Consider the following 15,705-nt stretch of genomic DNA (forward strand, 5'->3'; position numbering starts at 1 on the left):
TGTAAGGCAAGTCATCACCAGACATCACCGGCAACAACGTCGCTATGAGCACAAACCCACCGCCGCTGGACCAGACAGGACTGGCAAAAAGTGCTCTTCACTGACGAGTCATGGTTTTGTCTCACCAGGAGTGATGGTCGGATTCGCGTTTATCGTCGAAGGAATGAGCATTACACCGAGGCCTGTACTCTGGAGCGGGATCGATTTGGAGGTGGAGGGTCCGTCATGGTCTTGGGCGGTGTGTCACAGCATCATCGTACTGAGCTTGTTGTCATTTCAGACAATCTCAACGCTGTGTGTTACAGGGAAGAAATCCTCTTCCCTCATGTGGTACCCTTCCTGCAGGCTCATCCTGACATGACCCTCCAGCATGACAATGCCACCAGCCATACTGCTCATTCTGTGCGCGATTTCCTGCAAGACAGGATTGTCAGTGTTCTACCATGGCCAGCGAAGAGACTGGATCTCAATCCCATTGAGCACGTCTGGGACCTGTTGGATAAGAGGGTGAGGGGTAGGGCCATTCCCCCCAGAAATGTCCGGGAACTTGCCGGTGCCTTGGTGGAAGAGTGGGGTAACATCTCACAGCAAGAACTGGCAAATCTGGTGCAGTCCATGAGGAGGAGATGCACTGCAGTACTTAATGCAGCTGGTGGCCACCCCAGATAATGACTGTTACTTTTGATTTTGACCCCCCCTTTGTTCAGGGACACATTATTCCATTTCTGTTAGTCACATGTATGTGGAACTTGTTCAGTTTATGTCTCAGTTGTTCAATCTTGTTATGTTAATACACATATTTACACATGTTAAGTTTGCCGAAAATATATGTAGTTGACAGTGAGAGGACGTTTCTTTTTTTGCTGAGTTTATTTATGTGGTGCTGAACACTGAAGGCAAGAGTAGACTGCTTAAAGGGTTAACTCATAGCTGGAGAGCACAGAGGTGTTCTGCTTCTCACCATGGATCTCTGTCTCACACCTTAACATTTAATAACTGGCCAATCATGCCAAGTGTCTACTCTCCATTAACCTGTTTGGGCCATTTTCTCACAGTGAAATAAAACAATTCACATCAGAGCTCTTGCCAGCAACTCTCACTTTGGGTTTGCACCAATTTTAGCGATGGCAATTCGGTAAGTGTGATTCTCCTGTTGGGCTCTCACCAGTTTCGAAGGATGCCATTCGTTAAGTGTGATTCTCTAGCAAGGCTCGTAGCCATTTAGGTGATGTCCATTTGGTATGTGTTTTTCTCCTACTGGGCTCTCACCAATTTAGTATGATGTTCTAGCAAGGCTTACACCAATTTAAATGATGGCTATTCAGTGGATATTGATCTCCGGTGGGAGAATAGCTGTGATTTGTCCTGAGAAATGAACAAAGGGAGAGAGGGTGGGATGACTGAGCAGGGAAGATGATCTTATGCAGCTCTACATAGCATGCTGTGACCACCCTGTCACCCCTTGTGTATGTGTATGTGTGTGTGCGTGTGTGTGTGTGTGTGTGTGCCTGTGGTGAACCTCTAGTGGGAAAAGGGGTCACCCGTGTCACAGTCCCTGCCAGTCCCATTCCCAGGCACTCTGCCACAGATCCCTTAGTGAAATGAATTACCTTGGATATGGAATATGTCCCTGCAGGGGAAGACAGCACTCCAAATAGACACGCCTGTCACCACCACCTGAATAGACCAGTTTATCTAGTAGGGGTTGGTTGGGAAAATGGGCAGAGGTGGAAATAGACAGAGAGTAATGTAGGAAGAAAAATATATTCATGGAAAACCTTTTTCGATTTGCTAGTCGGAAAGTGGTAACTTCACTTGAACAGGGTTTCATATTTGGTTTGCATTAAACGCCAAACCAAAAGTGGATTCCCTGACAGGTTACGGTAAAAGCACTTTGTGACAACGACTGATGTAGAAACGGCTTTATAAAATAATCTGAATGATTGATTGATTGACTTATTCTCTGCTTGAAGCCATGCAACAAAATCAGTACTCGAGAGAGGACGGCATACCTCATCCGTCAACCTGGAGAGGGGAAGCTGTGCCCCAACACCACGGAGACCGAGCCCTGCAGCCTCAACAGCAACTGCTATCACTACTCCTATAACATCACCGGTAAGGCAAATGTCAGCCTGGATGACTTTATGCAATGGTTGGTACCAGAGACATATATCAATATGGAAATATGGCTCTGGATGGTAAATACATTATTGAATTTCCATCTTACCTCGAGTATATTTAGACCGCATGACATTTGAGATTGAACTAAGTGCAATGGAGAGGAAAAGAGGTTGGGAGAAAAGCCGTCTCGGTTTTATCCAGTTTTCTTTTTCCTTCATGCAGATTGGAGCACATGTCAGCTGAGTGAGAGAGCTGTGTGTGGTAGTGGCATGAAGACGCGCATGCTGGACTGTGTACGAAGTGACGGCAAGTCTGTCGACCTCAAGTTCTGTGAAGAGGTGTGTGTTCTTCTCTTTCCATTCCAAAGCTCATTAGTCATTAATAAGAGCAAATCTTCTGTCTTCAGAATCCAGACAAGTTGCGGTTTGTGTACGTTTGTGTGTTGCCTAGGGGACTTGGGAAGAGGGCGGAAGAAGAATCTCTCGTTGGCCACAAATAGTACTTTTCTTTTTGTTTCTCTTTCAGCTGAGTCTGGATAGGAAGTGGCAGATGAACGCTTCCTGTGTGGTGGAGTGTCCCGTCAACTGCCAGCTATCTGATTGGTCACCTTGGTCCGAGTGCACACAAACCTGTGGACTAGCAGGTACGTCATCATCTTTTTGACCCACTCTCACCTGACTTTGTGTTCTGAAAGATGATTCCATCTTGGAATGCTGGGACGGCATTCAAGGAGAAGTGAACCCAATTCTGAAGGGCAAGCCACAACAACAGAGAACTGATTAAGTGGTACATTCACCTATCATTGTCACCTATCTATTTTTCTATAGATCCATTCATTACAGCCCCTGCATGTGCTGTATACAGCTAGACAGTGAATTTGTAGGCGTAGTGTATAGTCTGTGAATAGAAATCATTAGACTACGTATCCATTCATTCAAGTACGTTATAGTCCACATTACATCAAATCTATATTGTAATATAGGGTGTGGATTTACAGGCACGGTGGGTAGTCTGTGAATCATTGCTCATAGCGCTGCAGGTTCACAGTGCTGCTGATCAGCTCCCAGCACCACACACAGCTCAGAAACAACCAGAACCTCTCCTCTCCGGGGTAATGGCCGAAATGGGAAACGTTTTATGATGTGAGAGGGAAACGATTGTGAGCCTTAAACCAACGGAGAGAGGGATGAGGGGGAGAGGGATGGGGGGGAGAAGGAGGGGGAGGGATGATGATGTCCTCATGTGTAATTCTATAGGATCAGAGGATTGATTGGCGGTCCATTAAGCCTGTGTGCTCTGGGCCTGAGGGACCACTCCAGGATTCAGGAGTCCTTCAGAGCACTGGCCAGTGTCGTAGTTGGGCAGAAAGCAAATACAGGTTGAGATGTGAAACCAATACAGGCTCTAGCTACTGTGGTAGCCCTTAATCTGTCCTCAGGCAAAGTGAGGAATTTTCACAGGAAAGAGGGATAGAGTAGCAGCAGGTGAACCACAGGAAGAGGAGAGGAAGAGAACATGTTCTCACACCCACTCCTTTTCATCCTGGAGTAGATATTTTTACCTCCATGTTGGATGACAGGACACGGTTACGTTGAGTAGCTAATATCTGTTTCTGAGCCAGGAATTGCAGGTTATGGAAATGTTAAAGGAAATGGAGACACCTGGAAGCATCAATGTGTCATATCAATAACTGCGATGTGAAAACACACACAAATGCATGCTCAGGCACTCGTGCACGCATATGTGTGTTTTCATATCGCACTGATTTGAAAATATTCAAATACACTAACTCATGCATTCAAATAGTATTATTAAGGGAAATTATTTGAGAATACTTTCAAATACTTCCAATACAAGTAGTTGATTCCAGCCACATAATTTGAAAATACTCAAATACACAGAAAATAACTATTTCATAACAAATACTCAATTACACATACTTGAACCCAGGTCTGACGCACACACACACACACACACACACACACACACACACACACACACACACACACACACACACACACACACACACACACACACTCACACTCACACTCACACTCACACACACACACACACACACACACACACACACACACACACACACACACACACACACACAGTTTCCCGGGGGCATATCAGACCTGTGTGCATAGATAATCACAGCCACGTGTGTTCCTCGGCCAAACACTGATAGCGACATCTGGCACGAGCTCTTCCCCCTTACCCAGTGGCCCACCCAGTCACACACTGCTCCTCACCCCCAAACTCACCGCTGTCAGTAGACCACCCGTCGAGGGAGTAGAGAGACAGCCCAGGGAGCACAGAATCAAAACCCCATTGGAGAATAATAATTACCATGGGTGCATGCAATAGCAAACCGCCGTTTGAGTCGAACCACCGTTGAAACAAAGCACACATGAGAAAATCTCAAGAAAACCCTAACTGCTGATTAAAAAGAACTGGGAGTTTATTTCTCTCATGGTTTCACGTGCATAAAAATCTCTGAAGGAAGGAGAGACCCTCTATGGGGGCAGCACAATTCTCTCTACGGGGAAAGCATCGTGGCGTGCATCACGGTGGGTTCACCAGAAGATGAATTGGCAGATGTGTGAGAATAGAGAGTAGCTGCAGGCTAAGCCAGGCCCGGGGGACTCTGTTGTAATTGTGTTCAACATTAAGGAGCAGAATAGGCCTCCCAGGCCCTGTGCGTGTGCAGTCAGCCGTAGAGAAAATTACACTGACACATGGAGATAAAAAATTACATCTACGGCACATTTATGACAATTGTTATAGGAGTATTTAGGTGTATAGTAGAGTGGTCACTCCTCTGAGCCTGGTTCTCTCTAGTGGAGCTATAGTAGAGGACTGGTCACTCCTCTGAGCCTGGTTCCTCTCTAGTGGAGCTATAGTAAAGGACTGGTCACTCCTCTGAGCCTGGTTCTCTCTAGTGGAGCTATAGTAGAGGACTGGTCACTCCTCTGAGCCTGGTTCCTCTCTAGTGGAGCTATAGTAGAGGACTGGTCACTCCTCTGAGCCTGGTTCCTCTCTATTGGAGCTATAGTAGAGGACTGGTCACTCCTCTGAGCCTGGTTCCTCTCTAGTGGAGCTATAGTAGAGGACTGGTCACTCCTCTGAGCCTGGTTCCTCTCTATTGGAGCTATAGTAGTGGACTGGTCACTCCTCTGAGCCTGGTTCCTCTCTAGTGGAGCTATAGTAGAGGACTGGTCACTCCTCTGAGCCTGGTTCCTCTCTATTGGAGCTATAGTAGAGGACTGGTCACTCCTCTGAGACTGGTTCCTCTCTATTGGAGCTATAGTAGAGAACTGGTCACTCCTTTTAGCCTGGTTCCTCTCTAGTGGAGCTATAGTAGAGGACTGGTCACTCCTCTGAGCCTGGTTCCTCTCTATTGGAGCTATAGTAGAGGACTGGTCACTCCTCTGAGCATGGTTCCTCTCTAGTGGAGCTATAGTAGAGGACTGGTCACTCCTCTGACCCTGGTTCCTCTCTATTGGAGCTATAGTAGAGGACTGGTCACTCCTCTGAGCCTGGTTCCTCTCTAGTGGAGCTATAGTAGAGGACTGGTCACTCCTCTGAGCCTGGTTCTCTCTATTGGAGCTATAGTAGAGGACTGGTCACTCCTCTGAGCCTGGTTCCTCTCTATTGGAGCTATAGTAGAGGACTGGTCACTCCTCTGAGCATGGTTCTCTCTATTGGAGCTATAGTAGAGGACTGACCACTCCTCTGAGCCTGGTTCATCTCTAGTGGAGCTATAGTAGGGGACTGGTCACTCCTCTGACCCTGGTTCCTCTCTAGTGGAGCTATAGTAGAGGATTGGTCACTCCTCTGAGCCTGGTTCTCTCTATTGGAGCTATAGTAGAGGACTGGTCACTCCTCTGAGCATGGTTCTCTCTATTGGAGCTATAGTAGAGGACTGGTCACTCCTCTGAGCCTGGTTCTCTCTATTGGAGCTATAGTAGAGGACTGGTCACTCCACTGAGCCTGGTTCTCTCTATTGGAGCTATAGTAGAGGACTGGTCACTCCTCTGACCCTGGTTCCTCTCTAGTGGAGCTATAGTAGAGGACTGGTCACTCCTCTGACCCTGGTTCCTCTCTAGCCTTCTTACAAGGTACCTATCTTCTAGGGAATTTTCCTAGCCAATGTGCTTCTTCTTCTGCATTGATTGTTCTTTTGTGTTTTCGGCTGGGTATTTATAAAGCACTTTTGTTACAAATGCTGTTGTAAAAAGGGCTTCATAAAATTTCAATATGATTAATTCAGTTGAGTTAGGAGGGGAGTAATTGTGCCTGTGAAGGAAATACACAGGACAATTAACCTTTAGAAGTTAAATACCTGGTTCGAATGAATGGGCTTATAGGAAAGCACTGTGGATGAATGGTCCTAGGCTAGTGTTTTGGATGGATGGAGTTGGCCTTTAGGGTTGTTAGATCAGATGACATAGACTATATTGTCTGATAGGATGTTGCATCAAGTTACTATAGTAGTAAGGGGAGTGTGATCCAAACTGGGTGGAGACACTACTCTGCTATGGCTCTACTATAACCCTTGCCCTATGGACAATGGAATCTGAATTGCTATTGTAATATCTGACAGTGAGCTTTTTTGTTATTCAATTTTCATAGTGCTCATAGTTTACAGGATCTAGTTTATTTTCTGTGGTGGCTTTTCATGTGGTATGCATTACTGAACATGAATGTATTATATCATTTTGGGATAGTTTCCCATTAGACACCAACTAATTGACAGAAATGTGTCAAGTCTATCCCCCGGGTACCTCACTTAACATGCATTTTGGGTAGAAGGAGCATTCCTTCCTGTCCCCCTCACCCCTTCTCCTGACACCCCCCTGATATTACACAGTCTCTTCCATTTCATTTTTTTAAAATTCCACATTAAATAGGGGGGAGGAGAGAGAGAGAGAGAGAGAGAGAGAGAGAGAGAGAGAGAGAGAGAGAGAGAGAGATGAAGTTACCTGAGATAGTGGTGTAACGTAATAGTGATCTTTTACAGTGAAGCCCCTGAAAGAGCCCCAGATCATTGTGATGGAACTGGATATGAGTCATGTACATGAGTATGTCTGGGGGTGTCTATGATGCTGTTATCATAAGACCCTTTTCTCTACTTAAATAGCTTAAAAGGCACTCCCAGTCTTTAACAAGACTCTATTCAATCAAGATGGGTTGGGGACCACATATCTGGAATCTGGGGGTTTTTATGTCGAGAAAATATATATTTTTCCAGCACAACAACAATGTATGTTTCATTGAAATGCAGTGGACTTTCTTTTTGTTTCAGCCACTATACATCATTTTGTTGACTATCTAGAACATCACATAACCTAATTTGGTTTTGCACAGGGCCTTGGACTCTCAAACATCCACTTGAGAGACAGAAGTGTGAAATAACACCTTTCTCTACAGGGAAGCTGTGGCGCAGGAGAACGATGCTCCAGGTGCCCCAGGGTGATGGGCGAACCTGCCCCCGTCAGAGGGAACAGTGGAAGCCTTGCCCTGTCAGACCCTGCTACCAATGGAGATACAGCCCCTGGTCAGAGTGCAAGTCTGAGGTGAAACAGTGTTCTACCTCTCACTTCTTTCTTTCTCTCTCTCTCTCTCTCTCTCTCTCTCTCTCTCTCTCTCTCTCTTTCTTTCTCTCTTGCTCTCTCTCTTCCCCGCTTTCTCACACACTTTCTGTTTTGTCTGTGCCTCTGTCTCTGTATGGGTTTCTGTTTCTCTCTCTGCCTCCCTTTCCATCTTTCTCTCACACACTATGTTTTGTCTCTGTGCCCCTTCTCTGTCTGCACCTCTTTCTCTGTCTAAGCCTCTTTCTCTGTCTAAGCCTCTTTCTCTGTCTGCACCTCTTTCTCCGTCTAAGCCTCTTTCTCTGTCTAAGCCTCTTTCTCTGTCTAAGCCTCTTTCTCTGTCTAAGCCTCTTTCTCTGTCTAAGCCTCTTTCTCTGTCTGCACCTCTTTCTCTGTCTAAGCCTCTTTCTCTGTCTAAGCCTCTTTCTCTGTCTGCACCTCTTTCAATTCAATTCAATTCAATTCAAGGGGCTTTATTGGCATGGGAAACATGTGTTAACATTGCCAAAGCAAGTAAGGTAAACAATAAAAATTAACAGTAGACATCACACATACAGAAGTTTCAAAACAATAAAGACATTACAAATGTCATATTATATATATATACAGTGTTTTTACAAGGTACAAATGGTAAAGGACACAAGATAAAATAAATAAGCATAGATATGGGTTGTATTTACAATGGTGTTTGTTCCTCACTGGTTGCCCTTTTCTCGTGGCAACAGGTCACAAATCTTGCTGCTCTGATGGCACACTGTGGAATTTCACCCAGTAGATATGGGAGTTTTTCAAAATTGGATTTGTTTTCGAATTCTTTGTGGATCTGTGTAATCTGAGGGAAATATGTCTCTCTAATATGGTCATACATTGGGCAGGAGGTTAGGATGTGCAGATCAGTTTCCACCTCATTTTGTGGGCAGTGAGCACATAGCCTGTCTTCTCTTGAGAGCCATGTCTGCCTACGGCGGCCTTTCTCAATAGCAAGGCTATGCTCGCTGAGTCTGTACATAGTCAAAGCTTTCCTTAATTTTGGGTCAGTCACAGTGGTCAGGTATTCTGCCGCTGTGTACTCTCTGTGTAGGGCCAAATAGCATTCTAGTTTGCTCTGTTTTTTTGTTAATTGTTTCCAATGTGTCAAGTAATTATCTTGCTCTGTCTGCACCTCTTTCACTGTCTAAGCCTCTTTCTCTGTCTGCACCTCTTTCTCTGTCTAAGCCTCTTTCTCTGTCTGTACCTCTTTCTCTGTCTGTACCTCTTTCTCTGTCTAAGCCTCTTTCTCTGTCTGCACCTCTTTCTCTGTCTAAGCCTCTTTCTCTGTCTGTACCTCTTTCTCTGTCTGTACCTCTTTCTCTGTCTAAGCCTCTTTCTCTGTCTTTCTCTGTCTAAGCCTTTCTCTGTCTAAGCCTTTCTCTGTCTGTTCCTCTTTCTCTGTCTGTACCTCTTTCTCTGTCTGTAGCCTCTTTCTCTGTCTAAGCCTCTTTCTCTGTCTAAGTCTCCTCTTTCTCTGTCTGTACCTCTTTCTCTGTCTGTACCTCTTTCTCTGTCTGTCTCTCTTTCTCTGTCTCTATCTCTTTCTCTGTCTGTACCTCTTTCTCTGTCTGTATCTCTTTCTCTGTCTGTATCTCTTTCTCTGTCTAAGCCTTTCTCTGTCTGCACCTCTTTCTCTGTCTGTACCTCTTTCTCTGTCTAAGCCTCTTTCTCTGTCTAAGCCTCTTTCTCTGTCTAAGTCTCTTTCTCTGTCTAAGCCTCTTTCTCTGTCTGTGCCTCTTTCTCTGTCTGTGCCTCTTTCTCTGTCTAAGCCTCTTTCTCCGTCTAAGCCTCTTTCTCTGTCTAAGCCTCTTTCTCCGTCTAAGCCTCTTTCTCTGTCTGTACCTCTTTCTCTGTCTGTCTCTCTTTCTCTGTCTCTATCTCTTTCTCTGTCTGTACCTCTTTCTCTGTCTGTACCTCTTTCTCTGTCTGTCTCTCTTTCTCTGTCTCTATCTCTTTCTCTGTCTGTACCTCTTTCTCTGTCTGTATCTCTTTCTCTGTCTGTATCTCTTTCTCTGTCTAAGCCTTTCTCTGTCTGCACCTCTTTCTCTGTCTGTACCTCTTTCTCTGTCTAAGCCTCTTTCCCTGTCTAAGCCTCTTTCTCTGTCTAAGCCTCTTTCTCTGTCTAAGTCTCTTTCTCTGTCTAAGCCTCTTTCTCTGTCTGTGCCTCTTTCTCTGTCTGTGCCTCTTTCTCTGTCTAAGCCTCTTTCTCCGTCTAAGCCTCTTTCTCTGTCTAAGCCTCTTTCTCCGTCTAAGCCTCTTTCTCTGTCTAAGCCTCTTTCTCTGTCTGTACCTCTTTCTCTGTCTAAGCCTCTTTCTCTGTCTAAGCCTCTTTCTCTGTCAAAGCCTCTTTCTCTGTCTGTACCTCTTTCTCTGTCTAAGCCTCTTTCTCTGTCTAAGCCTCTTTCTCTGTCTAAGCCTCTTTCTCTGTCTAAGCCTCTTTCTCTGTCTAAGCCTCTTTCTCTGTCTGTGCCTCTTTCTCTGTCTAAGCCTCTTTCTCCGTCTAAGCCTCTTTCTCTGTCTAAGCCTCTTTCTCCGTCTAAGCCTCTTTCTCTGTCTAAGCCTCTTTCTCTGTCTGTACCTCTTTCTCTGTCTAAGCCTCTTTCTCTGTCTAAGCCTCTTTCTCTGTCAAAGCCTCTTTCTCTGTCTGTACCTCCTCTGTCTTCTTTCTGTCTAAGCCTCTTTCTCTGTCTAAGCCTCTTTCTCTGTCTAAGCCTCTTTCTCTGTCTAAGCCTCTTTCTCTGTCTGTAAGCCTCTTTCTCTGTCTAAGCCTCTTTCTCTGTCTAAGCCTCTTTCTCTGTCTAAGCCTCTTTCTCTGTCTAAGCCTCTTTCTCTGTCTAAGCCTCTTTCTCTGTCTGTGCCTCTTTCTCTGTCTAAGCCTCTTTCTCTGTCTAAGCCTCTTTCTCTGTCTGTACCTCTTTCTCTGTCTAAGCCTCTTTCTCTGTCTAAGCCTCTTTCTTTGTCTGTACCTCTTTCTCTGTCTGTACCTCTTTCCCTGTCTAAGCCTCTTTCTCTGTCTGTACATCTTTCTCTGTCTGTGCCTCTTTCTCTGTCTAAGCCTCTTTCTCTGTCTAAGCCTCTTTCTCTGTCTGTACCTCTTTCTCTGTCTGTGCCTCTTTCTCTGTCTGTTCCTCTTTCTCTGTCTAAGCCTCTTTCTCTGTCTAAGCCTCTTTCTCTGTCTGTACCTCTTTCTCTGTCTGTACCTCTTTCTCTGTCTAAGCCTCTTTCTCTGTCTAAGCCTCTTTCTCTGTCTGTGCCTCTTTCTCTGTCTAAGCCTCTTTCTCTGTCTAAGCCTCTTTCTCTGTCTAAGCCTCTTTCTCTGTCTGTACCTCTTTCTCTGTCTGTACCTCTTTCTCTGTCTGTATCTCTTTCTCTGTCTGTATCTCTTTCTCTGTCTAAGCCTTTCTCTGTCTGCACCTCTTTCTCTGTCTGTACCTCTTTCTCTGTCTAAGCCTCTTTCCCTGTCTAAGCCTCTTTCTCTGTCTAAGCCTCTTTCTCTGTCTAAGTCTCTTTCTCTGTCTAAGCCTCTTTCTCTGTCTGTGCCTCTTTCTCTGTCTGTGCCTCTTTCTCTGTCTAAGCCTCTTTCTCCGTCTAAGCCTCTTTCTCTGTCTAAGCTTTCTCTCTTCTCCGTCTAAGCCTCTTTCTCTGTCTAAGCCTCTTTCTCTGTCTGTACCTCTTTCTCTGTCTAAGCCTCTTTCTCTGTCTAAGCCTCTTTCTCTGTCAAAGCCTCTTTCTCTGTCTGTACCTCTTTCTCTGTCTAAGCCTCTTTCTCTGTCTAAGCCTCTTTCTCTGTCTAAGCCTCTTTCTCTGTCTAAGCCTCTTTCTCTGTCTGCACCTCTTTCTCTGTCTAAGCCTCTTTCTCTGTCTGTACCTCTTTCTCTGTCTGTACCTCTTTCTCTGTCTAAGCCTCTTTCTCTGTCTTTCTCTGTCTAAGCCTTTCTCTGTCTAAGCCTTTCTCTGTCTGTTCCTCTTTCTCTGTCTGTACCTCTTTCTCTGTCTGTACCTCTTTCTCTGTCTGTACCTCTTTCTCTGTCTGTACCTCTTTCTCTGTCTGTCTCTCTTTCTCTGTCTCTATCTCTTTCTCTGTCTGTACCTCTTTCTCTGTCTGTATCTCTTTCTCTGTCTGTATCTCTTTCTCTGTCTAAGCCTTTCTCTGTCTGCACCTCTTTCTCTGTCTGTACCTCTTTCTCTGTCTAAGCCTCTTTCTCTGTCTAAGCCTCTTTCTCTGTCTAAGTCTCTTTCTCTGTCTAAGCCTCTTTCTCTGTCTGTGCCTCTTTCTCTGTCTGTGCCTCTTTCTCTGTCTAAGCCTCTTTCTCCTGTCTAAGCCTCTTTCTCTGTCTAAGCCTCTTTCTCTGTCTAAGCCTCTTTCTCTGTCTGTACCTCTTTTTGTCTGTCTGTCTCTCTTTCTCTGTCTCTATAAGCCTCTTTCTCTGTCTGTACCTCTTTCTCTGTCTGTACCTCTTTCTCTGTCTGTCTCTCTTTTCTGTCTCTATCTTTCTTCTCTCTGTCTGTAACCTCTTTCTCTGTCTGTACCTCTTTCTCTGTCTTCTCTGTCTAAGCCTCTTTCTCTGTCTAAGCCTCTTTCTCTGTCTCTTTCTCTGTCTAAGCCTTTCTCTGTCTGCACCTCTTTCTCTGTCTGTACCTCTTTCTCTGTCTAAGCCTCTTTCCCTGTCTAAGCCTCTTTCTCTGTCTAAGCCTCTTTCTCTGTCTAAGCCTCTTTCTCTGTCTAAGCCTCTTTCTCTGTCTGTGCCTCTTTCTCTGTCTGTGCCTCTTTCTCTGTCTAAGCCTCTTTCTCTGTCTAAGCCTCTTTCTCTGTCTAAGCCTCTTTCTCTGTCTAAGCCTCTTTCTCTGTCTCAGCCTCTTTCTCTGTCTGTTCCTCTTTCTCTGTCTAAGCCTCTTTCTCTGTCTAAGCCTCTTTCTCTGTCTAAGCCTCTTTCTCTGTCTGTACCTCTTTCTCTGTCTAAGCCTCTTTCTCTGTCTAAGCCTCTTTCTCTGTCTAAGCCTCTTTCTCTGTCTAAGCTTTCTCTTTCTCTGTCTAAGCCTCTTTCTCTGTCTGTGCCTCTTTCTCTGTCTAAGCCTCTTTCTCCGTCTAAGCCTCTTTCTCTGTCTAAGCCTCTTTCTCTGTCTAAGCCTCTTTCTCTGTCTAAGCCTCTTTCTCTGTCTCTTTCTCTGTCTGTACCTCTTTCTCTGTCTAAGCCTCTTTCTCTGTCTAAGCCTCTTTCTCTGTCTAAGCCTCTTTCTCTGTCTGTGCCTCTTTCTCTGTCTAAGCCTCTTTCTCTGTCTAAGCCTCTTTCTCTGTCTAAGCCTCTTTCTCTGTCTAAGCCTCTTTCTCTGTCTGTACCTCTTTCTCTGTCTAAGCCTCTTTCTCTGTCTAAGCCTCTTTCTCTGTCTGCCTCTTTCCTCTTTCTCTGTCTAAGCCTCTTTCTCTGTCTAAGCCTCTTTCTCTGTCTGTGCCTCTTTCTCTGTCTAAGCCTCTTTCTCTGTCTAAGCCTCTTTTCTGTCTGTCTGTAAGCCTCTTTCTCTGTCTAAGCCTCTTTCTCTGTCTAAGCCTCTTTCTTTGTCTGTACCTCTTTCTCTGTCTGTACCTCTTTCCCTGTCTAAGCCTCTTTCTCTGTCTGTACATCTTTCTCTGTCTAAGCCTCTTTCTCTGTCTAAGCCTCTTTCTTTCTCTGTCTGTGCCTCTTTCTCTTTCTCTTTGTCTGTCTAAGCCTCTTTCTCTGTCTGTGCCTCTTTCTCTGTCTACCTCTTTCTCTGTCTAAGCCTCTTTCTCTGTCTGCCTCTTTCTCTGTCTGTGCCTCTTTCTCTCTAAGCCTCTTTCTCTGTCTAAGCCTCTTTCTCTGTCTGTACCTCTTTCTCTGTCTAACCTCTTTCTCTGTCTAAGCCTCTTTCTCTGTCTAAGCCTCTTTCTCTGTCTGTGCCTCTTTCTCTGTCTAAGCCTCTTTCTCTGTCTAAGCCTCTTTCTCTGTCTAAGCCTCTTTCTCTGTCTGTACCTCTTTCTCTGTCTGTACCTCTTTCTCTGTCTAATCTCTTTCTCTGTCTGTATCTCTTTCTCTGTCTAAGCCTTTCTCTGTCTGCACCTCTTTCTCTGTCTAAGCCTCTTTCTCTGTCTAAGCCTCTTTCTCTGTCTAAGCCTCTTTCTCTGTCTAAGCCTCTTTCTCTGTCTAAGTCTCTTTCTCTGTCTAAGCCTCTTTCTCTGTCTAAGCCTCTTTCTCTGTCTAAGCCTCTTTCTCTGTCTAAGCCTCTTTCTCTGTCTAAGCCTCTTTCTCTGTCTAAGCTCTGTCTTTCTCTCTGTCTAAGCCTCTTTCTCTGTCTTCTCTGTCTAAGCCTCTTTCTCTGTCTAAGCCTCTTTCTCTGTCTAAGCCTCTTTCTCTGTCAAAGCCTCTTTCTGTGCCTCTTTCTCTGTCTAAGCCTCTTTCTCTGTCTAAGCCTCTTTCTCTGTCTAAGCCTCTTTCTCTGTCTGTGCCTCTTTCTCTGTCTAAGCCTCTTTCTCTGTCTAAGCCTCTTTCTCTGTCTAAGCCTCTTTCTCTGTCTAGGCCTCTTTCTCTGTCTAAGCCTCTTTCTCTGTCTAAGCCTCTTTCTTCTCTGTCTAAGCCTCTTTCTCTGTCTAAGCCTCTTTCTCTGTCTGTCTGTCTAAGCCTCTTTCTCTGTCTAAGCCTCTTTCTCTGTCTAGCCTCTTTCTCTGTGCCTCTTTCTGCCTTTCTCTGTCTTTCTCTGTCTAAGCCTCTTCTCTCTGTCTAAGCCTTTCTCTGTCTAAGCCTCTTTCTCTGTCTAAGCCTCTTTCTCTGTCTAAGCCTCTTTCTCTGTCTCTCTTTTCTGTCTGCCTCTTTTCTGTCTGTCTAAGCCTTTCTCTGTCTAAGCCTCTTTTTCCTCTTTCTCTGCCTCTTTCTCTGTCTAATCTCTTTCTCTGTCTAAGCCTCTTTCTCCTCTTTCTCTGTCTGTACCTCTTTCTCTGTCTGCCTCTTTCTCTGTCTAAGCCTCTTTCTCTGTCTAAGCCTCTTTCTCTGTCTAAGCCTCTTTCTCTGTCTAAGCCTCTTTCTCTGTCTGTGCCTCTTTCTCTGTCTAAGCCTCTTTCTCTGTCTAAGCCTCTTTCTTTGTCTGTACCTCTTTCTCTGTCTGTACCTCTTTCCCTGTCTAAGCCTCTTTCTCTGTCTGTACATCTTTCTCTGTCTGTGCCTCTTTCTCTGTCTAAGCCTCTTTCTCTGTCTAAGCCTCTTTCTCTGTCTGTACCTCTTTCTCTGTCTGTGCCTCTTTCTCTGTCTGTGCCTCTTTTTCTCTGTGCCTCTTTCTCTGTCTAAGCCTCTTTCTCTGTCTGTACCTCTTTCTCTGTCTGTACCTCTTTCTCTGTCTAAGCCTCTTTCTCTGTCTGTGCCTCTTTCTCTGTCTAAGCCTCTTTCTCTGTCTGTACTCTCTTTCTCTGTCTAAGCCTTTCTCTGTCTAAGCCTCTTTCTCTGTCTAAGCCTCTTTCTCTGTCTAAGCCTCTTTCTCTGTCTAAGCCTCTTTCTCTGTCTAAGCCTCTTTCTCTGTCTAAGCCTCTTTTCTGTCTGTCTGTACCTCTTTCTCTGTCTGTACCTCTTTCTCTGTCTACGTCTCTTTCTCTGTCTGTGCCTCTTTCTCTGTCTAAGCCTCTTTCTCTGTCTAAGCCTCTTTCTCTGTCTAAGTGTCTTTCTCTGTCTGTGCCTCTTTCTCTGTCTAAGCATCTTTCTCTGTCTAAGCCTCTTTCTCTGTCTAAGCCTCTTTCTCTGTCTAAGCCTCTTTCTCTGTCTAAGCCTCTTTCTCTGTCTAAGCCTCTTTCTCTGTCTGTACCTCTTTCTCTGTCTAAGCCTCTTTCTCTGTCTAAGCCTCTTTCTCTGTCTAAGCCTCTTTCTCTGTCTAAGCCTCTTTCTCTGTCTAAGCCTCTTTCTCTGTCTAAGCCTCTTTCTCTGTCTAAGCCTCTTTCTCTGTCTGTGCCTCTTTCTCTGTC

The 15,705-nt window shown here is 45.1% G+C and overlaps 1 protein-coding gene across 1 annotated transcript in view; it reads left to right on the forward strand.

Moving 5' to 3' along the window:
- Positions 1-15,705, forward strand: part of LOC135552018 (thrombospondin type-1 domain-containing protein 7A-like) — a 174,417-nt gene that overhangs the window by 138,789 nt on the left and 19,923 nt on the right. The window contains exons 18-21 of the mRNA XM_064983363.1: positions 1,974-2,115; positions 2,344-2,459; positions 2,647-2,764; positions 7,558-7,703. Coding sequence (XP_064839435.1) covers positions 1,974-2,115; positions 2,344-2,459; positions 2,647-2,764; positions 7,558-7,703 — 522 coding nt within the window. The remainder of the gene's footprint in view (positions 1-1,973; positions 2,116-2,343; positions 2,460-2,646; positions 2,765-7,557; positions 7,704-15,705) is intronic.

The sequence above is a fragment of the Oncorhynchus masou genome, chromosome 13, assembly GCF_036934945.1.
Source record: "Oncorhynchus masou masou isolate Uvic2021 chromosome 13, UVic_Omas_1.1, whole genome shotgun sequence".
Lineage (NCBI taxonomy): Eukaryota > Metazoa > Chordata > Actinopteri > Salmoniformes > Salmonidae > Oncorhynchus > Oncorhynchus masou.